At 40.7% G+C, this 18336-nt stretch overlaps 1 protein-coding gene across 10 annotated transcripts in view; it reads left to right on the top strand.

Moving 5' to 3' along the window:
• The window catches only part of LOC142074722 (protein ARK2N), a 67259-nt gene extending 49180 nt beyond the window's left edge, over positions 1–18079 (top strand). For 9 of the 10 annotated variants that reach the window (XM_075135557.1, XM_075135552.1, XM_075135549.1 and 6 more), the window contains 3 exons: positions 3514–3696; positions 7736–7862; positions 15011–18079. In XM_075135557.1, coding sequence (XP_074991658.1) covers positions 3514–3696; positions 7736–7862; positions 15011–15200 — 500 coding nt within the window. In that variant the 3' untranslated portion in view covers positions 15201–18079. Of the gene's footprint in view, positions 1–3513; positions 3697–7735; positions 7863–11430; positions 11566–15010 lie in introns of all 10 variants that reach the window. The other variant, XM_075135551.1, reaches the window with a different exon arrangement.
• Positions 18080–18336: the final 257 nt, after the last annotated feature.

Below are 18336 nucleotides of genomic sequence, written 5' to 3'. Positions count from 1 at the left end.
TAAATTAAGGGAGAATGGGACACTTGGAAATGCTGTCCCCGTGATGACCTCTGCCTCTGAATTCTTTTAAAAAAAAAAAAAAAAGTCTTTCCCTGTTAACATTAAATGTCAACAGCTGTATTTTGCTGCTGGTACTTATTAACTTTCAGCCTTGTCTTTTTCAAGCATTTATTGCTTTAGAAATGAATTAAAGCTTATCACCAGGGAAATGGAAGTCTTCCAGCTACCTTGGCTTCTCAAAAGACATGATTTTTCTTAAATAGATTGTTTAAATTACTGGCCAGGGAACCTCCTAATTGTGCTACATTAAATTTTGATTCTGGCATGGTTTGTTTTGGTGTCTGTTTTTCCATCTGTTGAAATCCTGTTACAGTCAGTAATTACGAGGATTGGCTCTCTTATAAAGAAAAGATGATAAGTTACAACTATGGTTATAGTTAATCCTTTTACCTTTTCAACCAGAAAGCATTTTTTCACTTATTTCCTAGCTGAAGCTTGTCCTTATTTCTTGGTACCACACATTCGCTTTGCGTCGCGTCATGGGATGACCACCTAGTTGGCTAGGGAAATAGTATTTATTTGCAAATTTAACCCCTCCTGTCCCATCCTTGTAGCACTGAAAAGGAAACAGGCTTTTGGGAATGAAAGATTTTTAGAGGATTTGTTTTGTATGCCGTAGCTGCAACTTCCATCTAGCTGTAGTTGTCTACAACTTACATATTTTGTTTGTTTGTTTGTTTGTTTTAAAACACACGTAGGCATTTATTGCTTATTTCTTCATTTATACATGCTGGGAATCCTAGGATTTGTGCAGCATCGTCGCCGTTATCTTGGCCTCGTTGGTCATTTACTGGTGATAGGTATGGATAACCCTGGTGTCAGGGGCCTTTCATTTCCAAATCTGATCCTGAAAAGCAAGGCTGAGAAAAGCAAAAATAGATCTCTGCTGTGATTGCATTGTAAATAGGCAGCTTGTTTTTTCCAGATTGTTAAATTGGTGGCTATTACACTGACAAATATAATTACAGTATGTAAATTATATTGAAAATATTTTTGTCTGTTTGATGTATACTAAATTTAAGCTAAGTTATAAGGTGTGCTGTTTGGAAGTGTGGAAGATACAAGAGTGGAGCTACAGATAACAAGTTTATGCTTGTATTTCCTACTGATGAAGACTTTCACACAAGTTATTTCTATGGGTAGGTGATGAGAATATCACTCTGCATGTATATACATTTATTATACATTTTTGCATGATTATACATGTAGGAGTGGTACAATTTTGACTTGAGACTATTGGTGCCTTTTGTCCAAATGTAATTTTACTTGTGTAGACATGTCTATCTAAAATCAAATTTCGCTTCTGCTTTTGGAGACCTTAGTAAGAAGCGAGAGGAACAAAGACCTGAAGGAACAATACATAGCTCCTGAAATTTTAGATAACCTATTGAAAAAATGGTCAAATAGTCAATATTGTACTTGACCCTCGTATCTTCTGCACTCAACTGTTTGTTTTTATAGATCACATTATATATGTTCATGCTGAACTCTGATGATAAGACTGAAAGAAAACATGCCTCTCATGATTCGGTCCAGTTGTAACTTCTGCATGTAATTTAATCATCGGCTTGCACAAATAATTAACTGAACATCAGCCAGCTTAATTTTGAACTTGGTATTCCATTATTTTGTAATTGCCTTTTAAAAAGACAAAGATTGCCTTTCAGTTAATTATCGGGACTTCTTTTCCAGTCATATTCATCAGCGTTTCATGTTGCGAACAGTTTGGTCTTTAATACATTGGCATTTAACTACCCATTTGTTTTTGTCGGGTCTGTTTTAAGTTTGTAATATAACATTGTTTTAGGAAATTGTTGTTTTGGAGGCAGGTCTGATCGGAAATATTTTGTGAATTTCTTCATACCTTGTTGCAAAACTGATCTTTAGTACAACTTAGGCAATATGGTCACTCTTTAATGAAGGCATGTTGCTAATCACAAAATAGGCGTTTCTTAAAATAGTGGATTGAATTATGTTTCGGGGACCAAGTTACCAAAAAAAAAAAAAAAAAAAACCCCAAACAAAAAAAGCCCACCCTAAAAACCTCAGTAGAAACAGCTTTTCAGAGAACTAAATTTGAAACTTTTAGTTCATCATGTTCTTTCTGTCTTCAACAGGCACTTAACAGTCCTAAAAGAATCCGATCTTTCCTGAAAAGTCTTTTCTTTTTATTCTTTGTGACTTTTAAAGATTTCTTCAGTCATTTTATAATTCTGAAGGTCCTATCTTCCTAAACACATTACTAGTTTATGACTATTTTATATTATCCCCTACAAATTATACCCTCTGTGTGTCACACCCGTAACAAAAAAGTCCTGCGGACACTCAACTGGCAGAACTTCTTTGGAGTTAAAGAATCGCAGTAGCAAAGCAGCTGAGCTTTGGCCCAACCCGTTTTTATATTCGTTTTTGTGGATGAAATCTTGGCCCAAGGAAAGTTTTGATTCAGCCATTTGGGGAGCGGGAACTCCAACCACTTTCATTCACTCTGAGTCGATAAGCGATAGCTGAGACGAGGCATTTGAGTTAAAATGTGCATCCTTTCAGAATTACAATATTTATCCGTTCTCTCTTTGCTTCCACATTAATCCTTGCTTTGGATTTGACTTTTTTCTGAGCCTCTTCTGTTTCTAGCGTGCTTTCCAATTATAAGTGATTTCATTCCTCACAAAGAAAATAGTCTGTCCTAATAAAATAGACCAAAAATAGCTTTTTTGTTATTCCTCAAGAATAGACTTCAGAATCACGTAAGGAATTTTCTCTCCCTCTTTCCCCCTTCACTTTGGTGGCCAAAAATGCATATGGTAAATCATATTGAATTAAAAGCATATTTATCACTGCACATTATAGTTTTGTTTCTTGTTATTCTTGATCTTAAAAAAACAACACCAAAAAACATTGCCATTTTGAAAAATTCCCCTGTCCTTGACAGGTAAATGTTATGAAAGGAAAGTTGCCTAATGTTAAATTTATTGTCACTGGATCAGTTATATCAAAAAGTTAGTTTTATTCAATCAACCCTAAAGTAATGTAACCTGTCACTTGAGTTTTGTAAAATTCTTTAGATAAATATCTTGTCTTGCCAAATTTAATGTCCTGTAACTTATTTTTTATTTTAAACTGAAGGTTTTATCCTTTTAAGATTGTAAACGTAACGTTGTCAGATATGGAGATGTTTATGTGTTAATGTAAAAGGTAATACACAAATAACTGATACATTGATAAACGTGTTTTTCTTACATTTGTGTTTTCTGTGTATGCAAAGGTTAAAATGTCTCTGTAATCTCAGATTGTGTTCATTAACGGAAGTTTAATAATTCATATAATTTATAGTTCTTTAAGAGCTTGATGTAGGAGATTGCATTAATCCTTAAACAAATTATGTGTACTTCTAAAGGTGTCTTTCACAGTGTGCTGACTTCTAATACGCATTGCTTTTCTCTCCTTCTGCAGATGGACCTCCAGTTGTAGCTCATTATGATATATCAGACACAAATTCAGACCCAGAAGTGGTAAATGTGGACAATCTGTTGGCGGCTGCAGTAGTTCAAGAGCACAGTAATTCTTTAGGAAATCAAGACTCGGGATCTACCTGGAGAACCAGAGGGCTGCTAGATGAACTGAGTGCTGATACAGGTTTGTTTATATTCTCTTCCTCTGACACTTGTTCCAGCATCTCAGTTGGTGTCTCTCCCTTTCTTGCTTTCAGTATTTTTAAAATACTTTAAAAGCTTTAAAAAGCTTTAAAAGCTCCCTGTGTGGATTTTGCAATAAAACAGTACAGGTGCTTATTAAAAAGATCCGAAATTTATTCCAAAATACAACTGATAAAAATTGACAAAGAGTCTTGCAATGGATTTTTGGCACTAATTGTCTTAATTAATTTTTCTCCATCTTTTCCCTCTAATTACTTCTTGCAACTTAGGTCTGGGATTTTGGTGTTGGCTTTTTTAAAATGAAGGTGCGCTAAGCTTGTTACTGAACAGTTGATTATGATGACCCATGCCACCAGCTAGTAAACCGATCATAATCTCATTTTAAGTATTGTAGTTGTCTGTGTATGTCTCTTTTGTTTGTCTCTTTATTTCTTTAAAATATAAGCATTAATTATTCCCATATTCCATCTGCATTTCTAACATACCTTAGAAAATCGGACAGACCAGCATCAGATAAAGATGAAGGGTGAAAAGGTGCTGGTAAGTGGGCTTAGCATCAAGAGACAGCAAAAAAATTTCCTTCAAGAAAGCAAGAGCAGGAATACTGTGGAAGAATTTGGAAAAGTTCATGTAGCTTATAAAAATTGTTCAGCTTCACTAAGTGCTTGCAGCTCTTCAACTAACGAGAGTTAAACATCGTTAAATGCTACTGTGTTTTGGATGAAGAGAGAGAACAGGGAGTATTTCCTATCGACTTCATCCCGTAGCCTTGTATGCCAACATATTGCCTTCCTTTCCGCTCATTTATTTTTTTTAATAGCCGTGTTAAGATTTTTAGCTGCATAAGACACAGAGTCTTGCCTGCAGTGGCGGAGCACAGCAGTGTTTTGTTTCATGCTGTGTTTTCCAAACATAAGCCTGCCAAAGGGCATCTACATTGGAAGTGTCCTGGTAGCTCTGAGCTATTTCAGTGTCTATAAGGCTTAAAGAAATACCAAGTACGTGGCAGATTTTTAAGGAAATGTTCCATTATTGTATAGTGGACAAGTCCATTATTTGAATATGAGAATCTCTGTTGCATTATTTTCACTGTGGTCTGTGGCTGGATGTTGTTCCAGCCTTTTTGAAGCTAGCCGGTGTTTTCCGAGCTCACTGGTATTGTTTGCAGGATAGCAGCTGACTGATAGTTAGCTATTTGACCCCTAACAAGCCCACTCCTTTATAAAGTGATTTATTAAACAATTAGAACAGCTGAAATTAACTTTATTATATAACACTAATGGATTGGTACTTCAAAGGAGTGTAAGGAAATAAAAAGTAATGTTTCTTACCAAGCTTTCTTCCACTTTCCGCTTACGAGTACAATGCTGCGATGCAGGTAGAAATTTGTCTCCTTTCCTCCACCTGTATCCAAGGGGACTTGCAAGGAAGAGGTTGCCAGGTAAAAGAAAATCTTCAAGAAACTGCTTCATCCCTGACCCTATGGGAACGCGTCCAGGCAAATTTGCTCCCGGTGTTACGGCCGTTTCAGCGTCTGAAAGGATGAATCTCTTTTTCTTCCTGCATACACCTTGCCCCAGAGCCCTGTAGCCTCCGTACACCTCTGACTGCACGTTTGTCAGTACTGGCCTTTTCTTACCATGTCTGGGATTGCACGTTTGGAAAGCAGAATTTTCAAATCTTACATCTTGTTCCTAAATTTAATCTTCAGCCAGTATCTAGTTTAACAGACGTTAAACGATGTGTTCCCATGGGAAAATAACAACATAAGCTTTATCTAAGTGAAAAATCTTATTAGGACACACTATCACATCTTTGTGCATGGGCAAATATTTTGGGCTGTTTTGCAAGCCCTGATGTTGTAGGGCAAACAAAGCATCTCCTTTAGGCATCATCCTAATGTTCGTGCAAAGAAATTAACAGCGTGGGCATGTTATTAGGCATGAAATTTGTATGGCCAGAGGCTGTCAATCTATCTGTATGCTATAATCCTGATTTACACTCAGCTACTGTTGCAATATTTACTCTGCTAATCGTGGTTTCTCTACTGCTAATTACCTTTTTGTTGTCTGAACTTAAAGCTATGGAAATACGTGAAAGCTCTTTTGGGGTTCTCATTTATAGCTCTGGGGATTCATTTGGGGGCTGTTTAAGAGGTGGTCTGCTTTGCCCCTCTGCCAGACGTAACCCTGTCTAGCAAAGGGTGCGGAACGGTGGTACGTCATTAATGCATTAATACGACATTTTAAGGCATGTTGATATCCATACCAGTCAATCAATGACCGAGGATTGTGTTGCCTGTGCTGTAGCAGCGGTGACGTTCCGGAGCGGGGCGATGCGAATCGCCGGGGCGGTGATCACGCAAAGCTCCCGGTTTGCATCGCCAGCACATGAATCAAAGCCTCTGAGCGCTTCCATGTCACGTTCCACACTGTGCCCAGCCGCTTCTGTTAAAGAAATATCCGTGACCCATTTTGGGACTTTCTGGCGGTCAGCGGTATTTGCCAAGAAATGTTCAGCTGAACTGTAATGTTAGGAGAAGTCTGCCTGGGCTATTAATTCGTTTTAAGTTCAGCTGACAAATCGTTTTTGTTTTGTGAGGTGGAAACTCCTCCTTCGGGTACGTGGCAGCACCCAGGTTTCCTTCCCTTGCTAACCCTGATCCAGACGTTGCACCAAGGGTCTTTGCTTTCCAAAAACTGAACATACAGTCTGGTCTCTGCCCCTCTATTTGCTTGCATCTTTTCCACGTACTTTAAGCACTCACTTTTCCCTGGCGCTTGTTTTAAGTTTAATTTCTTCTATCTGTGTCCTCTCGATCTACCTGGGGGCATCATCAGTTCTGCATGTTCGTGCACCTTTGAAATTCAGTGGATCGTTATTGCATCTTCCTCCTCTCAGCTTTGAAGAGGTGTCCAGTCAAACTAGATATACATAATATATTCATCTAATCTCAAATTTCCTGCTCAACAAATGATTCTTCCCCTGTGTAATACAGCTGAGTGAGTGGTTTCCAAGAAGTAGGTAGTGTCATCTGCTTCAGGGCCGCCCAGCGTCCCCCAGGTTACTGCTAGAGAGAGACAGAAGAAGTAATCTTTTTTTTTTTTTTTTAGGGGGAAAAAAGGTAGAAGTAATCTCTTTTTATTGCAATCTTATTTTTAAATTGATTTTTTTAAATTGTTTATTTTCTGTAAAACAAATAATAATTTTGGCTGGTTTGTGTTTTCCATGCAAGTATTCTTTAATATGTCGCAACACAGCTTCACTAATTGTGGTGAAGAAACTTCTTAGCAGTACTTGGCAGAAAAGACAAAACCTGCCACGCTCGTTGTGAGTATTTAGAAAGGACTTGTTGTTTGACAGATTGATGAACTGGATAGCATTGAGGAACTGTAATAAAAAAACAACACTGCTGTATACGGAACTTATGAAAAACAGATTTCCCCCCCCCCCCCCCCAAGTATTTGTAATAATGTTAGAGCAGATGTGTGAAACAGCGCGACCAGAAACTCATGGGTTTGTTGGGTTTTTTTCATTGACCCATTTCCCCTGGTTTTTTGTTGGTTGGTTTGATTTTTTTTTTAAAGCATTTTCATTTTCCTTGGGTGGGGTGTGATGTTTCTGTCCAGCCTATAGGCTTTGTTTGCCACAGTATCACTGAGTTTGATTTATTGACAATAGATTGTCTTGTTTCTTTATTTCAAAGAGGTTTAGGCACAGGCTACCTCTTAGCATTGTTGTAAAATAATAGCTGGAAAGCCTAATTACAGCAAGTGTTCTTGATGCAGTAGTCGGGCTTTGTTCACTAGAGCTGTTGAGACTGGGTAAATCCAGTGGTCATCCTCTATCAGGTGATGAACTGAAAATTGGATGACTTGATCTAATAAGATTTTCCAATCTCAGGGTTTCAGTTCTTTTTTTTTTTTTTTTTTTGTTAGCTTGGGAAATTCCTTTTCCAGCTGATTTGAGTTGTGTAAGCTGTTAAACGTTGGCTGTATTTGCATTTTCCCCATCTGTAGGTCATTTGGATCCAGGCTTCCTTGCAAGTGACAAAACCTCTTCTGGTAACGCCCAGATCAATGAAGAAATTAATATCGCCTCTTCTGATAGCGAAGTGGAGATTGTTGGAGTTCAGGAACATGCCAGGTATGAATTCCTTTTTCTTGCTCTAGTGTTTCTTTCATTTTATCAGAATATCTGTATTGCCAAAATTAATACAGAAAAAAGCTGCTGATTTCCACTTCTGTAGTTACCCATCCATGACTGATGCCCAAAAGGTAGCAAACGTTGCACTTGGTTTTTGTATTCTGCTGGTCACGGTGATGTCAGAATGTGTTTTTCTTTAGAACATTATCAAATTCATATGTATTCAGATTAAGCTTGTGATTTGATATCAAACATTAACAGGCTAAACATATGTAGTATTAAAATACCAAATATCAAGATACCAAATTTATACACATCAGGAATTCACATTTTAAGGGCATAGTGTGAACATGCAAATACATAAACAAAAATATTTATATGGGTTCTTGTTTCCTTTCAAAATATTCACTTACTTTAATCATTTAATCAGCTTCCAGTTTATTTAATTAATCAGTAGTTGTAAAAATACTATCAACTTTTCAATGGCTAATGTCATAACATAGCCTCTTTAGATTAAAAATCGAATCCTTATGAATCTTGGTTTTATTTCAAGATACAAGCGAGTTCAAACCCCCGAAGTAGATGAGGGTAAGGAAGCCAGAGGTTTCTCTCATGCTCAGATTGAAAGCTGTCCGGCTGTGCTTCAGCTGTTATTCTTGATAGGCATTTTTTGATATTACTCTTCATCTTTAGTCTATGATCTTTCCTTGGCTTAAGGAAATTATGAAGGTATTATGAAGCGGTTGAACAAGACCGGCATTTTCATACAGTATGGAGGGTTAATTTGATGGAATAAAAGCACGTTAAAACACTATACAGACAAGCTCGTTCTAAAACTAGTCTGCTGCCTGGTGGATGCTTGGAGGTGGAAAAGGGGTGTGAGGGCAAGGAACAGAGCTGTTCCTCGTTGTCCCTTCACTGCATCTTTCTTGAGGGAAGGAAGAAGGAAGGTGTACAGGACCCGATTTCCCAGGCAGGAAACTCTACAGATAGTGTGGGCACAATCCAGTGCTGTTGGATGTGAAAAAAGGAAGTTTTAAGGTGCTGAAGGAAGGGAAATTTAGTCTAGAAATAGAATAATGAATAGTGAAAGTCCTTGCATGGCTAACTCTTTTGGAAGATGCTAATTCCTTAGGAAGTAGCTCTCCTGGCTGTTTATCCAGCAGACCCAGGGCTTAGATGATCCTAATGATAAGTAGTGTGGACTTGTCCTCCACTACTAGTTCGTGTAAATCTGTCTAGCACTATGGACACACAACGCTTCTGTTTGAGGTCCCGTCTTCAAAAGCTTTCCATGCTGCTTGCCTCCATAATATTTACCATGTACAAGAATGGAAATGTTAAGTAAATGCAGAGTTGCTGTTTAAAATCAGTTTATCTGCCGTCTCCTGAAGGCTAGTTCTTACTGGCTCCATTGCATATTCACACATTTCAGTTGTTCGAATCCTATTTAGAGTTTTATTTCTCTTGCAGGTCTAGGCTTGCAGTTATGAAGTATTGATGGGCTTCTGACAGGGTTGTCGTTTGGAAGAGGTTTAGGTTTTTGATCAGTATTTTTTTGCATGCTTAGTTAGTATGGTGTTTGGATTCAGTTCTTTTGCTCACACTGTTCTTTATCGTGCTGCATATTCCATGTCATCGTTGGGCTGGTGTGAGTCGTGACACCCTAGAATTTGTCCATCACTTGTAGTTTTTCAGATTGCTAGTGAATTGGTGTTTCTCATCATTGGAATATTACTTGGCATCTACTTAGGACCCAAAGTCATGTTTTTCAGTTTGTATAATTTTTGTCCAATAGATTTTTTTTTTTTTTTTTAAATCATGCATGTGTATAAAAGAGTCTTCCTCTGGTTTTTTTCTAGTTTTTATTTTCTTTTTTTGGTTGCCTTTACTTGGTATCTTCCCCTTAGCTACAGATTGGAAAGCATGTTCCCTAAGCTAATGTTTGATTGAATGTCTTGCTCTTGGCTGCTTCTGTGACTTGTTTGAGGATAAACACTTTTATTTTTGCGAGGTATCATTTCTATGAGATAATTTATAGCTTGCTTTTTGTCATCTTTAGGGAGAAAAGTTAGTATTGCCTAAGCATTGAGGACTGTTCTATATCAGAACGATGGACCATAGTCCCTGAGACCAAACATCGTATTTAGTTTGCTTTGGCTACGAGCTTTTCCTGTCAGTTGTGCTTAAAAATATTTCTTCTTAAAAGAAAGCTTTTAAAAAAAAAAAAAAAAATCCCCTACATTTGTTAGCGTTCCAGTCTCTTATTACTAATTCTTTGTAGATACGTACTTTAAGTATGTATTTTTAAAACTGAAGAAGTAATAAAAAAGTCATTCTGAACATCACATCCAAAACTAAATAGCATATCTGAGAAGGAAATGAGACATTTATATTCAGAGAAGTTAGAGCGCAGAGAATGAGATTTTTCATTCTATTTCATGAAACTCTAACCAGAGCCAAGAGAGATGAGCATAACCTAAGTAGTTCTGGAGAAAAGAAATTGCGTTACATTAAATTAAAACAAATAAAATGTAAATGTCACTAGGGATGTCACTAGGAAACTTCCTAGCCTGGTACAGCCCTCGGACTATTACCCACTACTGTTCTTCTGTGTGGCTGGCCATGAAGCCGCAACGTGTAGTCCAAGGGCGATCAAAAGAGACTTCAGGGCCTTGGGACGGTTGGTGAGGGAATCTGGAGCACAGATTATTTTTAACTCTCTCCTTCCAGTTGTGGGCAGCGATATTGGAAGAAACAGATGCACCCAGTCTATTAATACAGGGCTCTGTGGCTGGTGTCACGGCCGCAATTTTGGGTTTTTCCATAATGGGATGGCCTACACGACACCAGGTTTGCTGGAATCGGATGGGATTCACCTTTCTCGAAGGGGGGAGAAGGTCTTTGCTCACGAGCTAGCGGGGCTCATTGACAGAGCTTTAAACTAGACTTGAAGCGGGAGGGGGATAATGTCAGGTTTGCCTGTGACAAGCTGTGGGATGCCATGCCAAGGTTAGAGGGACAGGGTCCCTCAGCCCATTGCTCTGAGACGTGCTGGGTACACTGGAGCACACTTGAAGTCTTACAGAGATGAGCCAGGGGCTCCTGAGGTAATAGGAGCCAACAGGGAAACACCAGTGAAATACCTCAAAGGAATTAAGAGGTGTTTCTCTAAGAAGTGACACGGCCGACAGCCCAGCTGAAGTGCCTCTACGCCAATGCACACAGCATGGGCAACAAAGAGGAGGAGTTGGAAGCCACCGTGCTGCTAGAAAGCTACGACCTAGTTGCCGTTACTGAAACTTGGTGGGACGAATCCCGTGACTGGAGTGCAGCTATTGATGGCTACAGGCTGTTCAGAAGGGACAGGCGAGGAAGGGGCGGAGGGGTTGCCCTCTACATCAAGAAGTGGATAGAGTGTGAAGAGCTGTCTCTGAAGAATAGCCACAAGCAGGTTGAAAGCTTATGGGTGAGAATTAGAGGCCGAGGCAATAAAAGGAACCTTGTGGTCGGTGTCTACTACAGGCTGCCCGATCAAGGGGAGACTATTGACAAAGCTTTCTTACAGGAGGCATCACACTTGCAGGCTCTTGTCCTGCTGGGGGACTTCAACCACCCCAACATCTGCTGGAAAAGTAGCACGGCGAGCTGTAGGCAATCCAGGAGACTCCTGGAGAGCGCTGAGGATAACTTCATAAGCCAGGTAATAGACAGCCCTACCAGAGGGGATGCGATACTGGACCTGTTGGTCACCAACGCAAGTGAGCTAATTGGTGATGTCAAGATTGGTGGCAGCCTGGGCTGCAGTGACCATGCACTGGTGAAGTTCGCAGTCCTGAAGGATATGAGTCAGGCAAAGAGTAAAGTCAGGACCCTGAATTTTAGGAAAGGAGAATTCCAGCTGTTCAAGGAGTTAGTCAGTAGGACCCCCTGGGAAACTGCCCTCAGGGACAAGGGAGCAGAACAGAGCTGGCAGGTCGTTAAGGGCGTTTTCCGTAGTACGCAAAAGCTCCTCGATCCCCAGGTGTAAGAAACTGGGCAAAGGAAGGCAAGAGACCAGCTTGGCTGAGTCAAGACCTGCTGGTCAAACTAAAGGGCAAGAAGGAAACGCACAGGCAGTGGAAGCAGGGACAGGTATCCTGGGAAGAGTATAGGGAAGCCGCCCGGTTGTGTAGGGATGGGGTCAGGAAGGCCAAGGTGCGGCTGGAGCTGAACTTGGCAAGGGACGCAAAGAATAATGCGAAGGGCTTCTACAGGTACATCAGCCAGAAAAGGAAAGTAAAAGAAAGCGTACCCCCCGTGATGAGCAAGACTGGCAAACTGGTAACAACGGACGAGGAGAAGGCTGAGGTACTCAACAACTTTTTTGCCTCAGTCTTCACTGGCAACCTCTCTTCCCACACCTCCCGAGTGGATGGACCGCAAGGCAGGGACAGGGGGAGCAAAGTCCCTCCCACTGTAAGAGAAGATCAGGTTCGAGACCACCTGAAGAACCTAAGTCTATGGGACCTGACGAGGTGCATCCCAAAGTCCTGAGGGAGTTGGCTGATGTAGTTGCCAAGCCACTCTCCATGATATTTGAAAAGTCATGGCAGTCCGGTGAAGTCCCTGGTGACTGGAAAAAGGGAAACATTACACCCATTTTTAAAAAGGATAGAAAGGAAGACCCTGGGAACTGCCGACCTGTCAGCCTCACCTCTGTGTCTGGGAAGATCATGGAGCAGATCCTCCTGGAAGCTATGCTAGGGCACATGGAGGACAGGGAGGTGATTCGAGACAGCCAGCATGGCTTCACCAAGGACAAGTCCTGCCTGACCAACCTAGTGGCCTTCTATGATGAGTGACTACGTCAGTGGACAAGGGAAGAGCTAGGGATGTCGTTTGTCTGGACCTCTGTAAGGCCTTTGACACGGTCCCCCACAACACCCTTCTCTCTAAATTGGAGAGATATGGATTTGATGGGTGGACTGTTCAGTGGGTGAGGAATTGGTTGGATGGTCGCATCCAGATGGTAGTGGTTAACAGCTCAATGTCCAGATGGAGATCAGTGATGAGTGGTGTCCGTAGGGGACTGTACTGGGACCAGTACTGTTTAGTATCTTCATCAATGACATAGACAGTGGGATCGAGTGCACCCTCAGCAAGTTGCAGATAACACCATGCTGAGCGGTGCGGTTGACACGCCTGAGGGACGGGATGCCGTCCAGAGGGACCTGGACAAGCTCGAGAAGTGGGCCCATGTGAATCTCATGGGGTTCAACACGGCCAAGTGCAGGGTCCTGCACCTGGGTCAGGGCAACCCCCGGTATCAATACAGGCTGGGGGATGAAGGGATTGAGAGCAGCCCTGCCGAGAAGGACTTGGGGGTACCAGTGGATGAAAAGCTGGACATGAGCCGGCAACGTGCGCTCGCAGCCCAGAAGGCCAACCCTATCCTGGGCTGCGTCACCAGCAGCGTGGCCAGCAGGTCGAGGGAGGGGATTCTGCCCCTCTGCTCTGCTCTGGTGAGACCCCCCCTGCAGTGCTGTGTCCAGCTCTGGAGCCCTCAGCACAGGACAGACATGGACCTGTTGGAGTGGGTCCAGAGGAGGCCATGAAAATGATCAGGGGGATGGAACACCTCTGCAATGAAGAAAGGCTGAGAGAGTTGGGGTTGTTCAGCCTGGAGAAGAGAAGGCTCCGGGGAGACCTTATTGCGGCCTTTCAGTACTTAAAGGGGGCTTAGAAGAAAGATGGGGACAGACTTTTTAGTAGGGCCTGTAGCGACAGGACAAGGAGGAATGGTTTTAGACTAAAAGAGGGGAGATTCAGACTGGATATAAGAAAGAAATTCTTTATGATGAGGGTGGTGAAACCCTGGCACAGGTTGCCCAGGGAGGTGGTAGATGCCCCATCCCTGGAAACATTCAAGGTCAGGTTGGACGGGGCTCTGAGCAAAACCTGATCTAGTTGAAGATGGCCCTGCTCATGGCAGGGGGGTTGGACTAGATGGCCTTTAAAGGTCCCTTCCAACCCAAACCATTCTACAATTCTATGATTTGACCAGTGCAGAAGACCTGAGTTCCTGAAATGCGGTACACGTGCTTTCACAAAGAAACGGGAAAAGGTTACCCCAGCAGCCAAACATCTCCTGCTTAAGCGTGCAGCCAGGAGCAGCTACAGCCACCACCAGCGCTTACAAGAGCAAAACGACTTTTGGAGCACTAGGTTTAAAGTTTTACTAGCACTTGTTTAAGATTTGCAGCTGGGAATGGAATGATCATCTTAAAGACACCAGTAAATTCTTGTCATCACTTCATCATATAGAAAAATTAGTCTGTCTTTCGTTTTTGTTTTTTTCTAATTATTATTAGCTTGTACTTAAATTGTCACATATCTATTATGAATATAATAGGTAAAAATACTGTGCAAATAAGTAGATATGTACCTCGCTTCAGCGAGGCACTTGAGTGTATGCTTATCTTTAAATACATGATTTAGTCTCATTGACTATAATCACTGAAAGCTTGAATGTTTTGCTGAAGGGGGGCTGTACTGTTACCCGTAAGCATTTCCCAGCATGTTTGTAATTTTTAATTAAGAAGTTAAGAAGACCAAAGAAAAATCAAGTGTAATGGCTGTAATAATGTAATTACAAGATGTCTCTTGTAATTGTAATGAAAGTTTCATTATGTCCTTATTTTAACATGGTTTTGATTTCATATAGAAAGATAGCTTTTCTCTTCGTCTCATCAAGCCTCACTTAAAATTTTTCTCTTTTTGAAAGTCCAGTGGGTAAAACTGCTAGCAGGAAACTCTACTTCTGAATAATGCACGGTACGACACATGATGGGGCAGGCTGCTTCAAGACCCTTGGGATCCACGCACATACCTTGTAAAGAATATCACTTTACACCTACTGGCAGAATTCAGTTCTTAAAAATAATATAATCCCCACCACCGCTCCCAAGTTTAAATTTAAATTTAGTCTCAGCTTTGTTTACTGGGTGTTTAAGATGTCATGGACTCTACAAGTGGAAAATCCACACGGGCACTTTGGAGAGGGACGCGTTAACAAGGATGTGTAAGTGATAAACCGCTGCAGCTAAGAATCTTGTGCCTGAAGGCAATAGTAGCTTTAATCCTTGGTGTTTTTTGCCTCGTTACAGGTGTGTGCATCCCAGGGGAGGTGTGATTCAGAGTGTGTCTTCCTGGAAGCACGGCTCAGGCTCACAGTATATTAACACTCAACAAACTCAATCATGGACAGCTGTGACTCCCCAGCAGAATTGGTCTTCGCCCCCAGAAGTAGTAGACCTCACTTTGGATGAGGATACCAGGCGCAAATATCTACTGTAATGCAGTGTCACTGTGTTTGTGTCCCCACCCCTTCTCCCCTTTGTGGCACAGAAGTTCATTGTTAAAGCTTCAGCTTCAGAAGCCCTGTTCCTGGCATTACGAATTTCAAACTCATGAAGTTTTTCATTTCCATAAGAATGTAGTATAATTTCAATATCATTTTAAATGTTTTTGCCTTCTCAAAGGAGGATTCCTCCCAGAATTAAAAGCCAATAGCTCCAAATTTAAAACACATCTACAGTTACTAACTTGTGTGTGTGTTAATCTGAAGAAATAACTGTGTGTAAACTTATATCCTCCCACCCTTTCCCACCTCCAACTTCAGAACATTTTTAATTTATCAGTATATTGAGTTTGTTAGTAGAAGTTAGTGTTTTGCTGTGTGAGCATCAGTGATTTTGAGAAATGCTGTGTCCTCACTGATTTCAGTGGAACTGGGGGTATTCAACACTTCCGAAAATTGGGCCAAAAGTATTTATACCCAAGGTGATTTGGTTACGTTACCAGCAAGAGGGACTGTCTTTAATACAAACGGCCCATAACATATGCACTGAACAGCTTTTAATTAAAGGATTTTTATTTTCAATATAATTTATAGTTTACACTCTTTTCAGTGCTGAGTCTTCTGTCTACTTGACTACTGTGTTTCACTGAGCATTTCCCACAGCTTGTTACGGTTTAAAATACTAATAGTAGTGACTTACTAGCAGCTGATTATTGCAGAAGCACAAGAAAAAGTAATAAAAAGGCCCGGCATCCTTCTCCTTTTTAAATATAGCTGAATTTTTTTACCTATATCTGAGTCTTGCCTGGAGTAGGAGAACGAGAGAAACGAAACATTTTGCTCGTAGTCCTCATTTCTGCTGTTGCTTATTTGCTTCATTGACCATCTCCAAAAAAAAAAAAAAAACCAAACCAAAAAAAAAAAACCCAAGCAACCTTGCAAAGCCCCAGTCTGGCAAAGCACTTTAGCAGATGCGTAGCGTTCAGCTCGGACAGTTCGCTGAAACTCGTGGGGCCATTCAAGTGCTTAAAACTCTGTCCTAAAAGATGTCGCAGGATCAGGGCTTAAGGTTGTGATCTTTTTTTTTTTTTTTTTTTTTTTTTTCCCCCCCAAACTAGATCTGCACCATTTTCCTGGCTTTAGGTCATGTCTCTTATCCTAGTTTTGGAATTGTTTTTAGGGTATGATCCAGAAAACACTTTCTACCAGAATATTTACCAAAATCAGCGGAACTACTTATTTTAGCAGGCTGTAGTTTCTGTAGTGTATATGGAAATTCCTGCCCCTCATCTGTCATTTTGAGCCTTTCTCAAGGCAAAAACCAAAGATTAGACTTTTAACAAGATGATATTCACTTTAAATGTCTATTGTGCAATTAAAATGTTCCTTTGTATTCAAAATGTTTCTAGTGGGAATTTTGTACAGCTCTATCATCAGATTTTTTTGCCATTTAAAGCTGACCAGGGGGTAGTCAGGACATGGGAAGTTCTGTTTTCTTTTTGTGTTGGCCGGTTTCTAAATTTATTTGGCTTCCAATAATTTTATCTGTGGGCAAAAAAAAGAAATAAAATTACCTATGTTGTCACATAAAGGAAAAAAAAAAAACCCAGCAGTGGTGGAATAGTTAGTAACAAACAGCTTTTTCTTTAATAAGCAGAACGGTTATGACTGCACTTTAAAGAACAACTAGGTAAGGGATTGATATTCCAATTTCAAGCTTTCTAAAATACTGAACATAAGTGTATTGCATGGCCAGAAAAACGTACGTGGTGCTTCTAGTGACCGATTTCTTTCTCTGGGGGTGGGAGGGAGGGAGCGGCGCGTGGAGGGAGCCCGTTCGCCTTGCGGTAGGGAAGAGCCCCGTACTGCTGGGGCACTGTATCAGTAGCGGCCCTCGATCTTTTCTCCTCGTATTTTAATCACGCAACTCAGCCGTCGTTTTAGTGGGCTAGCACACATGCTGTAAAGGTAACTTTGGAACAGGGATTTAGTGTGGCTGCTTTTTCCTGTTTCACAAAGTCTTTTAAAGATCAGTTTTGAAGAAAGCTGCAGGGACCCATTTGTAGTCCTTCCATGAAAAATGCAAACTCACTCTCTTGTTTTTCAGTTTGTATATGATGTGACTTCCATGTATATATAAAAACGACTGCGTCCTAACCAAACTTCCTCCAATTGTGCACTGTGTTTGTTTAAACAATTCATGTATTATAGTCTGATGCAGGTTTTCTTTTCTTTTATTTAAAACACTACATATTTTCTCTTATTCTTCACAAATTTGAAAGGGTAGTGATCTGAAAACCGCAATCACTGGATAGCTAGGAAGTGCTTTTGTTTTGGTTTTTTTTGTTTTGTTTCTTTTTTTTTTTTTTTTTTTTTAAAGAGAGCAAAAGGTGCCTGGACGGTTTTGCTCTTCTCAGCAAGAAAGAGAAATGCTGGCCGTTGTACGGCTGAGAACCGATGCACTTGGGGCCTGATCCAGAACCCATTGGAGTTGATGCGGGGCTTTCCATCGACTTCAGTGTGCATTGGCTCAAGCCCTTCACGGTTTTAGCAGTTCCTGAATTGCTGGAGTGTGAACTTGGAATCTTCTGTAGTGAAGACAAATCATTGCTTAGAATATAAATGTTTAAAACGTGCGACTCTAGTTAAAAAATTTTGATTCTTCTCGACACTCGTTATTTAGTTCTCATTTTCCATCTAGTATTTAATGGTCTTTGGAGAAAAAATAATAATAAAACAGAGTGTTATATATATATATAAAAATATATATATTTTTGGTGCAAGATGAGACCTTCTGTTTTTTGAAACAAGTCTGTAGCATAAAGGTTAAACTATTTTAAGACAAAATAAAATAGAGTGTATTATTTAAACAGTATCAACTTGTTTGGGATTTCTTTCCCCCCCCCCACTTCCATTCAATACGCCGCTGTTTGTCACATCTCCAAAATAAAGCCTTAAGCTCCGGGAATGGATTACAACTGCCCAAATTCAACGCTGTTCCCTGCATTTAATTTTGAACGTCCAGAATGTAAATGGGATTTCCTGACTGCAAAAGCTTGCTTTTACCTCCCAGAGCAGGACAGGACCACCGCTTCTGCTGTAGCGCTGGTGGGGGATGCCGGGGGAGGCGCG

The sequence above is a fragment of the Calonectris borealis genome, chromosome W (assembly GCF_964195595.1).
Source record: "Calonectris borealis chromosome W, bCalBor7.hap1.2, whole genome shotgun sequence".
Classification (NCBI taxonomy): Eukaryota; Metazoa; Chordata; class Aves; order Procellariiformes; family Procellariidae; genus Calonectris; species Calonectris borealis.
This window is presented reverse-complemented; position numbering and strand designations above follow the sequence as displayed.